This window comes from Chanodichthys erythropterus, chromosome 21 (genome assembly GCF_024489055.1).
Source record: "Chanodichthys erythropterus isolate Z2021 chromosome 21, ASM2448905v1, whole genome shotgun sequence".
Classification (NCBI taxonomy): Eukaryota; Metazoa; Chordata; class Actinopteri; order Cypriniformes; family Xenocyprididae; genus Chanodichthys; species Chanodichthys erythropterus.
In genome coordinates this window covers 27,366,575-27,382,202 of record NC_090241.1, presented here as the reverse complement: position 1 = coordinate 27,382,202, position 15,628 = coordinate 27,366,575, and the positions used below count along the sequence as shown (strand labels likewise).

General features: G+C 37.5%; 1 protein-coding gene across 3 annotated transcripts in view; it reads left to right on the top strand.

The window, feature by feature from the left end:
• Window positions 1-15,628, top strand: part of grm2a (glutamate receptor, metabotropic 2a) — a 41,996-nt gene continuing 26,368 nt past the window's right edge. Inside the window, exon 1 of one of the 3 annotated variants that reach the window (XM_067373239.1) lies at window positions 1-519. In XM_067373239.1, the coding sequence (XP_067229340.1) occupies window positions 10-519 (510 nt within the window). In that variant the 5' untranslated portion in view covers window positions 1-9. The remainder of the gene's footprint in view (window positions 520-15,628) is intronic. The other 2 variants (XM_067373240.1, XM_067373241.1) reach the window with 2 other exon arrangements.

The following is a 15,628-nucleotide window of genomic DNA, read 5'->3' as shown; positions in this document are numbered from 1 at the left end:
TTACGCACCATGGCTCAGAGATCAACTCATTTCAGAGGTCACGGCCCCTCCTGGCCGCTTCATCTCACTCTGCTGCTGCTTCTATTGGCCAGGACACCCCAGGCTTTGGCTATCCCAGGTTACAACACTGACATCTCCAAGAAGGAGATCATAATCGAGGGGGATCTGGTGATTGGAGGCCTGTTTCCTGTTCATCAAAAGGGGGAGGGGGCTCAGGACTGTGGCCGTATCAATGCACAGAGAGGGATTCAGAGACTGGAAGCAATGCTGCTAGCCCTGGATGAGATCAATCAAGATGATCAGATTTTGCCCGGGGTAACGTTAGGTGCCCACATTCTGGACACTTGCTCTAAAGACACGTACGCACTGGAGCAGTCGCTTGAATTTGTGCGTGCTTCGCTTACGAAAGTGGATGATAGTGAGTACACATGCCCGGATGGATCCTACGCCATCCATGATGATGTTCCGCTCGCAATCTCCGGAGTGATTGGAGGCTCCTACAGTGATGTATCCATACAGGTACCAATTCCTGTCCAATTTTAACAATGTTTATTCATCTGTTTGTTTGTTTCCTTTCAGCGAAATTGTCAGATTATATGTTGTGATGTTCATTTGCATGTATAATGCGTTTATCACACTATGGCCATATGCACAAGCCCGCAGTATAGTTCACTTAACCATGTAAAGCCAACTGTATCGCATTTGATACGTACATTTCTAAGGCTTCTAAACTATCAACACGATCAAAACTTATTTGTATTTTTTGAAGGTTTATTGTTTTTTCCTTGAGTATGAACTCCATATTCTGCTATATCATCTATATGAGCCATATATACACTCTAAAAAATGCTGGGTTAAAAACAACCCAAGTTGGGTTGAAAATGGACAAACCCAGCAATTGGGTTGTTTTAACCCAGGAGAAGGGTTAAATGTTTTATTTAACTCAACTATTGTTTAAAAATGACTGTATTGCTTAATTAAAATTAACCCAAAGTATGTTGGAAATTAACATTTATTAATGTTCAATGAATATTTATTAAACAATAAACATTTATTAAATTGCTTATTAATAAATTTATATTAATAAACTACTAAACTATTAAATTTATATTAATAAAATATTAAAGCTTATTAATAAACATTCACCTTTTGTCTATTATTGTTGCCTCTAATTGCATCTTGTTTTTAATTTCCCAACTATTTTGGGTTCATTTTAAGCTAGCCATATAGCAATTTCTAAACAATAGTTGGTTTAAATAAAACTACCCAGCAGGTTGGGCAAACATTTAACCCAACCGCTGGGTTAAAACAACCCAATCGCGTACCCAAATGTATCAAATAATGATACTCAAAAAAAAAAAAAAAAAAATCAGATTTTGTTTAAAGTTTCAATAAACTGTTCCAGTATTACTCATTATGCCAAGCATTACAGTGTTAAGTAAAACAAGAAGGTAATATAACTTAGATTAAAGTCTGCAAGTTCTTTTGTCAATGGCACCGAAAATACTTCCAAACAAAGAACTGTTGCGTGTCTCAGAGCAACACGCTATGGTGTTTAATTCCTAAGCGATTCAGTGTTTTGAACTAATCGTTTCTAAATGAATCAGGATTTTTGAACAAATTAGTTAAATGAATGATTCAATGACTCATTCATAGAGAGAGTCAATTGTATTGTTGCCAGATAATCAGCATTATTGAGTGAATCAGTTGAATTAATTATTCAGTTCAACTTACACATAAAGACAAGGGCTGTATCCAAAATCGCACACTTCCCTACTCTATAGTAGGACAAAAAACGGTATGTGATAAAAGAAGTATGTCCAGATTCAAAGTACTCATAAAATAGTACTCAAAAACTCACTTCATAGCGACAGTTGAGCGTCCTTTTGTGAGATGATGTGGCTTCTAAGTTCTTACACAGAATAAGGCAGTCGTGTGTTTATTAGTCATGTTTAATCAATCAAAACGTTTCAATCTTCTGTTTATTCAGCTACAGTGATAGTATGGGATTTCCTAGAATGATGCATGTTCTACTTTGGCAGCAGGGCATATTTGCAGTTTCTGCGTGAGAGCGCCCTCTGGCGTTCAGATGGAGAACCATTTACTACTGATCACAGAGCCGTACATCTCTGACAAGCTGCGCATAAAATAATTGCAGCCTTTGCCAAATCGCCTGCGATAAAATTGTGATAAATCGTGCAGCCCTAAATGACATCATGGCAAATGTAGTACATCCAGATTACACTCATACTACACACATTCATATTATATAGAACATACTTTTGTAGCTTTCACAAAGTAGGTACTTAACTTAAATAAGTACCTACTCAAGAGAGTATGCGATTTCGGATGCAGCCAGTCACTTGTTTCCTTCCTGAATGAATCAGTGTTTTGAAGGAATCAGTTAATGAAAGATTCACTGACTCAATCATTTAGACACTATCTTGCTGCCACCTACTGCCAAAACAATGTAACTTGCAGAAAGAGTCACTGAAAAATCCCTATCATTAATGCACATACTGACAGTATTTATTTATGTATAAGTTTTTTTCTCTGTGAACATAACCAAATAGACATATTTGACAATCTCACATCTGTGGGTTCATACTGTAGCATTTAGTAAGACAAATTTGCAGTCTCTTAATGAGAAAAAATAGTGGTGGTGTCTGGCTACCTGTCATCCATATGCTCAACCCATCCAATTTGCGACCAACCATGTGGCGTTTCCTGACACTCCCTGGGATGTCAGGACAGACATGCTGCAGATGTTAGCTTTAAGGAATCAAGACAGTGACAGCTTGATTATACTCTACACAGATCTGCTCTCTGAAGATCTAAATATATTAAAGAGAGAGTTAGAATGATAATTAGAACAAAATGTCTAATATGCATAATAAATTGATTGACTTGATCAGCATTCCTGCTTTATGAAAGTTCCTGCACTAATGAAAGTTTGTCTACACTACAATCGTGAATGAATCATACCTAAAGCAGTTGTGCTATCGGAAATTTACCGCATTCCTGTTTAATTTTAATCTCATCTGGCTCATTACATGTTCTCAATATGTGTTTTACACATTCATATCCATCAAAAACATTCAGCCAGAATGCTCTTTTCCCACCAAGGATATTGTAGTTTTGAATTTCATTTTATTTCTACTTTATTTTCAGTTTGTCCTTTTAGTATAGTTTACTAAAAATATACTAAAAATAATTTGTGGCATTTTAGTTTAGTGTCAGTTTTTCCAATTATACTATTTAATTTTAATTAATAACAATGCTTTCATTTAGTTTTTGTTAATGACACCAGCACTGCATCCCACATTATTTGTGCCACAGCCATAAATTGTGTGGCTTTTCAAGGAAGTGTAGTATTACTTTTCTAGTAAGTAATTGTACAAATCATTTTAATTAATAATAATAATTTAAAAAATTGCTTTATTATCGTAACATTCTTAAATAGTTGCTTTTGGTGTGACAGGTAATATGGTGCTTGTTAAGATCTACTGCAAATACCAATAGTACATTTGACAATTTAAGCCTTACTGAATTGAAATAGAAAGTTAATTATTTATCCCCTTCAACAGAAGAATGTTGGTTGATGAATGGAGGCTTTAAATAACACATTAAAATCAGTGCCAGTCAGATCCATGCTGTGGTTGGAGTGAGTCACTCGGTGAGATAGAGACAGAGATAGAGAATTTTGTTCATTCTTAAGGTTTCACAAGCATAATTACTGCAGTGCCCGCACAGGGACATGGAATGCATTAATAATGCAGAAAAAACAGACAAAGAGGAAGAGAGAGTTGAGTGTATGAAATTTTATTTTATCACTATATAGAAATTCCCTTCCTCTCCCTCTCGTTTCTACTTGAACTGTTGTTTCCACTATTTTCTATTAATTGCTTTTATTTATCTTGCTTATCTACCTGTTTTTTTACATCAGGCATCTGTCGTGTGTCTCACGCATATGTACACAGACACACACATCCACTTTCTTTCTGACATGTTGTAAAGGGACACTTCAGGCAGTGGAGGGAGATCTTTTCTGGAGGGCTAGTGTGAGTGAGACTCATCTCACAGCTCTCTTCTGGAGCATGTCGCAGGGGAATCCCTGTTCCTGTGCCTTTTTCCGCCACTTAGAACCATCATTTCCTTTAAAGAAATTTTCCCCAAAATGTCATTTTCTTTATACTGTAGGACACAGAAAAAGATATTTTGAAGAACTTCTGAGCTGTTTTTTTCCATAAATCAAAGCATATTGTGTACATTTGAAAAATGTATTTCATTCTAAGTATACTACAAATACATTTACATTTTTATGTGCTTAATAAAAATATATTTAAAACTTTATGAACTATAATAACTGGCATCTGGCAACAGCCGTACGCAGGTTGAGTTCTGGTGGAAGAGTGACCTCTGACCCGAAGTACGACTCAGCTCAGGTGAGAGTAGACACCTCTCGTGATTCAAATAAATAGGACTGGGCAACAACAAGCTCTTCTTCTCTTATATTGAAATCCTCTGATATTTTTCTTTAAAAAGAGAATTTCTCTTGTTTTAGACTTCTAATTCATGACCGGTGCTGTTATCCTCTGCGCTTTTGCATTCTTCAATACGTCATGTGTCGGGTCAGAGATCATTATTCCACCGGAACTAGACTCATGTACGGCCGTTGCTGGAAGCCAGTTATTATAGTTATAAAGTTTTAAATGTGGATACTTTTCTTACAAAAACCCATCGCTTTGGTTCAGATGGCCTTTAATAACCCCCTATGGATTACTTTTATGATGGATGGATGCACTTTTTTGGGCTTCCAAATGTTGAGCCCCATTCTACACCATTATAAAGCTCATGATTGTTTTCATTTTTGGGTGAACTGTCCCTTTAAAGGGTTAGTTCACCCAAACATGAAAATTCTGTCATTTATTTCTTACCCTCATGCCGTTCCACACCCGTAAGACCTTCGTTAATCTTCAGAACACAAATTAAGATATTTAAGTTGAAATCCGATGGCTTCGTGAGGCCTCCATAGGGAGCAATGGACACTTCCTCTCTCAAGATCCATAAAGGTACTAAAAACATTTTTAAATCGGTTCATGTGAGTACAGTGGTTCAATATTAATATTATAAAGCGAAGAGAATATTTTTGGAGCGCCAAAAAAACCTAAATAACAACTTATTTAGTTTAGGCGATCTGAATCATGATTCGACACACTGATTCATTTATGCTCCGAATCTTCCTGAAGCAGTGTTTTGAAATCGGCCATCACTAAATAAGTCGTTATTTAGTTTTTTTGGCGCTCCAAAAATATTCTCGTCGCTTTATAAAATTAATATTGAACCACTGTACTCACATGAACCGATTTAAATATGTTTTTAGTACCTTTATGGATCTTGAGAGAAGAAGTGTGCATTGCTCCCTATATGGAGGCCTCACGGAGCTGTCGGATGTCAACTAAAATATCTTAATTTGTGTTCTGAAGATTAACAAAGGTCTTACGGGTGTGGAACGGCATGAGTAATAAATGACAGAATTTTCATTTTTGGGTGAACTAACCCTTTAAAGTCTGCTGATTGGAACATCTAATTTTATACTTTATGCACTTTAGTTATCCGAAAGGAGTTTTGAGGTCCAACTAAATATATACTTGATTGTGCTAAAATGGAACTATTACAAGTATACTTTAGGTACTCTTTAAATATCTTGCATTTAAAAACTGATATTGTACAGAGATCATACTATCCTTACTAATAGTGATATTAAAACACATTTTAGGCTTAATATTAAGAAATATGCATTGAAGTACTCCAATATATATATATATATATATATATATATATATATATATATATATATATATATCAGTAAGTCTCAAGCGATATGTCAGTAAACATGTTAATGGATATTATTGTAATATAAATAGTACGAAATTAATATTTCAAATGTGCTTTTTTATATATATTTTTTTTTCTCTCACTTGTGCACATACTGTATTTTATGTGTTTTATTCCATTAGTTTTTGTGCCAAACAATATTATTTTTTGAGGAAAATATGCACATTTTTCAAACTCAGCATTTGGCCACAAATACACTACCATTCAAAGTTTTGGAGGCTTTTTATTTTTTTTATTTAGCAAGGATGCCTTCAATTGATCGAAAGTGATAGTAAAGACATGTTACAAAAGATTTATTGCAAATAAATGCTGTTCTTTTGAACTTTTTATTCATTATTAAAAAATCCCAAAATCCACAACTGTTTTCAACTTAGATAATAATAATAATAATAATAATAATAATAATAATAATAATAAATGTTTCTTGAGGACCAAATCAGCAGATTAGAATGATTTCTGAAGGATAACGTGATACTGAAGACTGGAGAAATGTTGCTGAACATTCAGCTTTGTCATCATAGGAATAAATTATATTTTAAATTGTATTTTTTTAAAAAAAGAAAAGTTATTTTAAACTGTAATAATATTTCAAAACATTAGTTTTTACTGTATTTTTGATCAAATAAATGTAGCTTTTGTGGGCAAAAGTAACTTCTTTCATAGTCTTACCAACCCCAAACTTTAGTAAGTTTGAACTTTAGAATGCATTACCTATGTTGAATTTCATTGAATTGCAATTCACTAAATTCCTCTTCTTTACATTCCAAACTTCGTGAATTGAAAGGAAGTAAATTTTGTACAACCCTGGTAAACTATTTCCTTGCTTTTTATTTAGTATTACTCTCAATCTACTAATTCTTTGCCAGTTTTTCGCCTTTAGTAATTTTCTGTACATTCTGCAATCCCAAAACACTCTTAGCGCTTTCTCATGTCACACCATGAGCTGATAACTTTGTATCCATCCCTGAATTTTTAAGCTGTAATTTTTATTCAGGCACGTATGGCTGTGAAATGAGAGCAGTCTTGTTAGGGTGAGACTTGCTTGACAGCAGTGTGAACTCACTGGTAGCTGCGTAGAGTCGACTGAAACAGACGGGAGGTCGCTTCAGGCTTTTAGAGGTTCTCGTGTTAAGACTCCACTCTCCTTTATTGGCGTTCTCTCCTGTGGAGCGATAAGAATGGTGGGCCTTGACAGCACAGACGCAAAACTAAAGAAGCTTTTAGGGCATGAGAGCGAGCAAGAGGGAGAGAGAGAGTCTGATGAACGAGATGTAATTTTGGTTGAGGTCGGTATTTGGGGCCTTTCTCATAAAAAGTGCATGTCCTTGCCTGGCAGCTATTTATGGAGTTGCTGTTCTAAAGTGTCTGTTCCAAAGCACAGCCCCAACACCCTAAATCTGAAACATATATCATCGGCTTGACAGTACATCAAAGCTGAAGGGATGTCAACTGGTTTACAACGCAATACGTGGTGCCACAGATATAGCTGCAGAAATTTACATTCCTACACAGAAAAAACAAGATGGCATGTCTGAGATGTCTGATGCTAAAAATATGCAGTAATTCCTGTTAATTATGGCCCATAAACATGCATTCAATTCATTAATATTATGATGAGATGAGACTAGTGACAACGCTCTGTCACGCCTCGCTTATCCTCTGCTCCTGAATTTTCTTCATGTCTTCTTCCAGCTCATGTTTTTCCTCATTGTGAAAGAAAGAAGTCATCTTTTAGTGGTAGTCGATTCATAAGTTCATAAGTTTCTCTTGTTGAACTTGCTCAGACTATCTTTTGTATCCTTCATCAAACTTTGCACTGAATTATTGATTGTTTGCATGAAATATTCTTGGCACTCATTTGAACACAGACTCCCCAATGTGCTTCCGGTTTCAGATAACTGATTTATTAGCCCGGCTACCAAAAATATGTTTTTAGATTATTTTGCTAACGTTTCATTATTTCTGAATGTTCAAAGCTTCCAGTTTTTTAAATGTTTTAATGGTTATGCAAACATTAAGGGAACATTTCATCATTTTGCAAACATTATGGGAATGTTACTTTGGAATGTTCTCTGAACATTCTGATACAAGTAGTAATATTTAAAAAACAGGGGAACATCCAACTAAAATGTTTCATGAAAAAAAAAAACTCCTATGAACGATATATAAATAATGTTTTTGAGAACATTATTAAAGACCTGATAACTTTGAACGAATATTCTATTAACGTTGCTGGAAGAAAGTTTGTTCATAACTTTGTTCATAACCAATGTTCTAAGAATGTTTCCTGTTAGCTGGGAGCACTGGACAGAAAATATATGCTTTGCTTTTGACTTGTTGAAAAAGATTGTACTTTTAGGCCTGGTTTCACAGACAAGGCTTAGATTAAGCCTAAGTTTAATTAGGACCTTTAAGCTGCTTTTAAATACTGATGTGCATCTTGAGACAAAACTATGGCAATTTTAAAGGTGCCCTAGAATTAAAAATGGAATTTATATTGGCATAGTTGAATAACAAGAGTTCAGTACATGGAAATGACATACAGTGAGTCTCAAACTCCATTGTTTCCTCCTTCTTATATAAATCTCATTTGTTTAAAAGACCTCTGAAGGACAGGTGAATCTCAACATAACACCGACTGTTACGTAACAGTACGCCCCCAATATTTGCATATGCCAGCTCATGTTCAAGGCATTAGACAAGGGCAGAACGTCTGGATGTGCACGGCTGAATCATCAGACTAGGTAATCAAGCAAGAACAATAGCGAAAAATGGCAGATGGAGCGATAATAACTGACATGATCCATGATAACATAATATTTTTAGTGATATTTGTAAACTGTCTTTCTAAATGTTTTGTTAGCATGTTGCTAATGTACTGTTAAATGTGGTTAAAGTTACCATTGTTTCTTACTGTATTCACGGAGATAAGAGCCGTTGTTATTTTCATTATTAAACACTTGCAGTCTGTATAATGCATAAACACAACTTCATTCTTTATAAATCTCTCCAACAGTGTAGCATTAGCCGTTAGCCACGGATCACAGCCTCAAACTCATTCAGAATCAAATGTAAACATCCAAATAAATACAATACTCACATGATCCGACACATGCATGCAGTATGCATGACGAACACTTTGTAAAGATCCATTTTGAGGGTTATATTAGCTGTGTGAACTTTGTTCATGCACTGTTTAAGGCGAGCGCGAGCTCCGTGGGCGGGGAGCGTGAGCATTTAAAGGGGCCGCAACATGAATCGGCGCATTTCTAATTATGCACCAAAATAGGCAGTTAAAAATCTAAGGGGTATTTTGAGCTGAAACTTCACAGACACATTCAGGGGACACCTTAGTCTTCTATAAAAAATGTTCGATGGCACCTTTAAGATCATGTCAGAGCAAGTTGTTTTCAGTAAAAACAGTTCAAACATGCATTTTATTCTGGGACTAGGCTTAAAGAATTAGTTCACTCAAAGGAAAGTTAGCCCAAGCTTTACTCACCCTCAAGCCATCCTAGGTGTATATGACTTTCTTCTTTCTGATGAACACAACCAGATAAATATGAATAAATATCCTAGACACATCCGAGCTTTAATGGCAGGGTTAATGAGTACGAGCTGAAGAAAGTGCATCCATCCACATCCATCCATAATAAATGTGTACTCAACACATTTAAAACTTTATATATATTTACACAAACGCATCGCTTCACTTCAGAAGGCCTTTATTAACCCCCCAGAGCCATGTGGAGTACACGTTTATGATGGATGGATGTGGATGGAGACACTTCAGATCATACTCGTTACCCCTGTTTACTGCAATTATAAAGCTTGGATGCGTCACGGTATTTATTAATATTTCTCTGACTGTGTTCATCAGAAAGAAGAAAGTCATATACACCTAGGACGGTTTGAGGGTGAGTAAAGCTTGGGCTAATTTTCATTTGAAAGTGAACTAATCCTTTAAGCCTGGTCTGTGAAACCGGGGGATACTTTTGTAAGTGACCAGATTTTTCACCTGGCAGATGATATAACAGGCATAAAAATCTTTTAGAATGTCATATACTGATTTTGGGCCAGTATATGCATCTACTGTACCTAGCAACCACCCAGAACCCCCCTAGCAATGCCTTAGCAACTAAAAAACACTCTTTGTGAACACCAACTGAATAGCAACTGCCCTGCCAGCCGCAGGAGTTTTCCTGAATCTCTTTGAGTTGGTCTCTAGGCTGTGACAGCATTTCCCTGACAGCAGCGGTGAGAAAAGTCGGTTGTTTGAATCCTTAATGACTTTTCTGGCTTTAGTCCTACTGAAGATATCCTGCTGGTTGGACAAAACATCTCTGGTGGTATATTCACCTGACCTCACAACCTTCCTGTGATTTAGCTGCTTTTTTTGAACCACGGATTGATGCCGCCGGACAGAAGGCTTAACTTGGAAAACTCCCACCGGTGCCTTTGGCCTTCCTAATGAAGCTGTTGTTGCATGCGGGTCTCTGCATGTGAACTATGAGCTGCGAGTTTCTTGATGATTCACTGCACTTGAGTGACTCACAGAGATGCAGGTGTAGAACCTTCATTTTTGTTTTGTTTCTTGGTCTAAAGTGTTTGCTTATGATTATTGCAATAATATATTGCTTTTTGGTAAAGAGGACCACAAATGAATCTATGGAAAGTTGTGGTTACAATGAACTAAATTCTTAATTTTCAGTGCTCATTCAAAACGCTGAATGATAATCCTACAGAAGTTGACTTCCTCTCTGAGAAAATGCTCAGAGCTTCATGTTAATTGTTGATTGCCTGCATTCTGTAATCATACTGAGGAACATTTAGCCTCAGGAGTAGCTAGTGATTAATTCATACTGGCAACTACAGCTCTATTCAGCTCATTGGAGCTCTTAGCTTTCTGTGACTAATAATGAAGCAGTATCCTGCACTAATGCTAACAGACTGACAACAGATAAATCAGCATAGCAGTTCAGCAGCAATGAAATCTCTGAAGTATTAAAGTGGAAGCCGTTTTTTAAACTACCAACAGTATAAAGAAAAAATGAGTTAGGTAATTGAGCGTTCACAAGTATAGATAGGCATAGAAAGATTAAAGTCAATTGACTGTGTTCAGCATTCTTAGCGACAATTAGATATACTATAAGGACCCTAAGTTAGAAACATACCATTACCTCCATCTGCATGGCAGAGATTATTTATTGGCGCCATAATGAGCAGCAGTTTATCTCTTTAAATGCTTCATCAACACTCGACATCTGTCTGGTGAAATAACCCTGTCCAATTATATATGTTGATTTTGTTTTTAAAGACCCTATAAAATGGTTGAATGAACTCAACTTTAATTAAGTATATTTTTACACCATTGTTTTTCTTCTTGTTGCAATCATAATTTTTTTGTGTATGTGAAGTTTATGCTTAAAAAAAGAAAAATATACACTCCTGTTCAAGAGTTTGAGATCTATGAAAGCTTGTTTGCATCACGGAATAAAAAATAAAAAAGGTAAGTGCGACTTTTTGTTTCACAATTCTTACTTTTTTACTCGCTGTTCAGACTTTATAACTCAAAATATGTGCGTTTATATCTCAAAATTCTGAGTTTAGATAAAATTTTTTACTTGGTACCTGTGAGAAATAAAGTCATGATATAAACTCACTGAACTGCACAATTTAAACTCACAAGAAAAAATTGCAAGATAAAATTCCAAATTACTTTTTAAAAATCTATGGCAGAAAAAAGCTTCCAATAGACCTTAAGATTTTTTGTTAATAAATTAATTAATACTTTTATTCAGCAAGGATGCATTAAATTGATCAAAAGTGACAGTAAAAACTTAAATTGTTACAAAAAATATATTTCAAAAGTATCGCAAATATTTCAAATATCACGTTTCTACAAAAATATTAAGCAGCACAACTGATTTTAACATCGATAATAATGAGAAATGTCTCTTGAGCAGCAATCAGCATATTAAAATGATTTCTGAATGATATTGTGACACTGCTGAAAATTAATCTTTGCCATCATAAATTACATTTTAAAATATATTAAAATAATAATAATAAAACTTATTTTAAATTAGCATCTAAGAGATTTCTTTCAAAAACATTTCAAATACAAATACCAACCCCAAATTTTTGAATGGTAATGTATATAAATTTCAATCATTTTTAAAAATTAGTTTTGTATGTACACTACACTTGATGTGCTGCTCACTGTGAACCTCAGATCAGAATGAGATTTTAACCGTTTATTCATCACACATCACATTATAATCATTAATCTGTAACTCATGTACTCAAGGATTGTTGAGATTGTGAGAGTGAGTGCTAGGATGGTGGCTAGTGACTTTGATGCCACCTAAAGGGCACATGAAAGTAAAGGCCCCTGTTAAAAAGAGAGCGAGAATGAGCAAGAGAGTCTTCTGTCAGGCTGAGGTGAAGGATCAGAGTTAGATTAGAGCGATCCTCTCCTCTCTAACCGGGTCACACTTCCACCTGACCAAACACATTCACAGCTGTTGCCTGGCAACGGAACTCTTCAAAATCAAAATGTGGAATCCACGTCCTCTGATGTAGAGGCAAACAAAGCTGCACGAAAGATGTCACTGCAGTGTTAGTTCATCATTCATATCATCCTCCGTGTCACTAATATTCGTATTGCCAGTGCCGACGCTGTCGTTCTTCATCATCACTATCACTGATGACAGCAGCATTATCATAAATATTAATCTTTTTTGTCATCATTATCTCCGCATTTATAATCCTCGTACTGTATTCCTCACACGCACCTCTGCATGTATAAATTATTGTATTTTTCAACATGTTTTTATTGAGCATGCAGTTTTAGGTTGTGTTTCAATGTGCGTGCCTTTGTGATGTGTAGTAGGAATGTGTTTTCATGGGAAAGTAGGATGAGACAATCTCTAGGGACAAACAGATGGGTTTTTCATGTTGAAAAAGTCATGACATCTTCATAAAAGCAGAAGAATCATACCCATTCAAATTGAGGGGGCACATTTTGAAGTGCTTTTAAATGCGACCATTGAAACATTATTTGTACTTTCACAATTAAGTTTCACAATTACTGTAGCAGATTTCTATCTATCTATCTATCTATCTATCTATCTATCTATCTATCTATCTATCTATCTATCTATCTATCTATCTATCTATCTATCTATCTATCTATCTATCTATCTATCTATCTATCTATCTATCTATCTATCTATCTATCTATCTATCTATCTATCTATCTATGTTTTTTTTACCCCTTACGTCATCCATACATAAGGTTTCAACATTTTGACACAAATATGATGATCTGAATATGATGATCCCCTTGCAAGAGATCCATTAAATATAAAGGCAGCTATTTGTGTGAGAAAAAAGTGTGATATTATGATTAATTAAATAGTTTGCTGTTATATTGTTACTTAAGTCCAACTATTTGGAAGATACTGACTTTTAGTTGTGTTTTTTTCTACCACCTATTAGAGTAATGTGTTATATCAACCTGAAGAGAAAAAAATCAGTTTTGTTTTGTTTTGTTTTTGTTTTTTGTTTTTTTACAATAAATAGGAATTGAGGTTGATTGGGACACCTTTTCCAAGTCATCCCAATGGCAAATGTGTCCTAATCATCCTGAATTTACCCTATAGTTCCAAAAGTAGCTTTAGGCTCTGTTTATACCTTGTATTAAGATGCGTTTTGGTTGATTGGATCACAACGTTAAATACAGGTGTAAACGGGCTGTAAAACGTTTTGAGCTTGTCCACTTCTAGAGGTAGTCGAAAATGGACTGGATTGCTTTTGTAGTGTAAATGCTCATGGTCGAATGCGTTCAAACAGCGCAAAAGACTCACCTACTGGGAAGTGCGCTAGCCAGACAGGATTCAAACCAAAATCCAAATTTGGTTTGAAGACGAAAAATGTACCAAACACAATGTTCTCTCATCATTCCTGATTTGTAATGCGCACTCACTGCATTCACGGTGTTCCCTTTCGTGGGAACTATCGACGCTGCGTGAAACGCATTGGGAACCTTCTGCGTGATATCGTCATTGAAGCACTCCTGTATCCAACCAATCGTGTAACGAGACGTCAGAGGCGGGTGACGTCACGGACCAGGAAACTATAAAGCATGCCCGGATGCAGAGAACGCTAGCTTCTGTTATCTTCAGCAAGCACTCTATGTTATCCCGTGTGTCTTATTTATTGTTGTCTGTCCATATATATATATATATTTCTCTGGTCTCACTCTTCGTCTGAGGACAAGAGTTGCAGCAACAAGTGTGTGTGTGTCTAAAGATCGCTGTTGTGCGTCTTATTGTTTGTCATTCTCTCTCTCTCTCTTTGTCTGAGGACAAGAGGTGCAGTACAAACATACGTACATACACACCCATAAGACACAAATATAAAAGTAAGAAATGGCGGATGAAAGCAGCAAGCGATTCAGGAAGTGTGTGCATCCCTGTACTCGCTTTATCCCCGACGGGGATACACACGATATGTGTGTTATTTGCCTGGGGGTTGAGCACGCGCAGGCAGCTCTCGAGGGAGCTGTCTGCGTGCATTGTGAGAGGCTCACCCTCAGAGTGCTGCGATCTCGCCGGGCACTCTTTGATAAAGCGGAGGGTGCCTCGGTTGGTGTCCCCCGCGGATCGGGTCCCGCTGCTGCCGAGGCAGAGCGAAGGCTCCATTCGTGGGGTTCACAAATGGATCTGGCAGCGGGGGTTGAGACGGGCCCCGCCCTATCTCTCCCTTTAGCTGCCAGACCCACTGTCTCTCCTGCCGTGGTGGAAGCACGCCCAGCGGTTTCTTCCCCTCGGGGAGAGACATCGGCACTTCATCTGTCTTCATCTGAGGATGTTGACGTGATGAGTGTCGAAGCAGCGGATGAGGAACCGCCATCCTCTTCCGCTGCACATGAGGAGCTCATGGAGGTAGTGGCCAGAGCTGTTGCCAAATTAAATATTAGCTGGCCAGAAGCAGAGCGGGGAGATGTAAAGCCCAAAAGCAAACTCGATGAGCGCTTTCTCCCCGCGCGGTCACTACCTCCACGTCGGTGCTTGCCGTTCTTTCCGGATCTACACACTGAGGTGTCTAGATCTTGGAACAGACCGGTTCAGCATAGAGTGCTCAGCCCCCAGACCTCGGTCTATAGTAATATCGTGGGGCTGAAACAGTGTGGCTATGCGGCGATGCCCCGGGTTGAAGAGACGCTCGCGGGCTATCTCTCACCCGAGTCGGCGTCGTCCCTAAAAGCACCGACGTTGCCCACCAAGCCCCTTAAGACTACATCTAACTTGGTGGGCAAAGCTTATGCGGCAGCAGGGCAGGCAGCAGCGTGTCTTCACACCATGGCGCTGCTGCAAGCTTATCAAGCTGAAGTGCTGGGGGAAATAGATGCCAGCGGGGAGGCCACATTTGAGTGCATCCAGGAACTGCGCATGGCGACAGACCTGGCTCTCCGTGCCACCAAGGAGACGGCTAAGGAAGTGGGCCGTTCTATGGCAGCCCTGGTGACCACGGAGAGGCACTTGTGGCTGAACCTCTCCGACATAAGGGACAGAGATAAGTCTGCCCTTATGGACGCGCCGCTGTCTCCTGCGGGCCTCTTCGGTGACGCAGTTACAACTGTCGTCGAGAGGTTCCAGGAGACCAAGAAATAATCTGCGGCGTTTCAGAGGTTCCTCCCCCGCCGGTCTAAAATCCCCTCCGA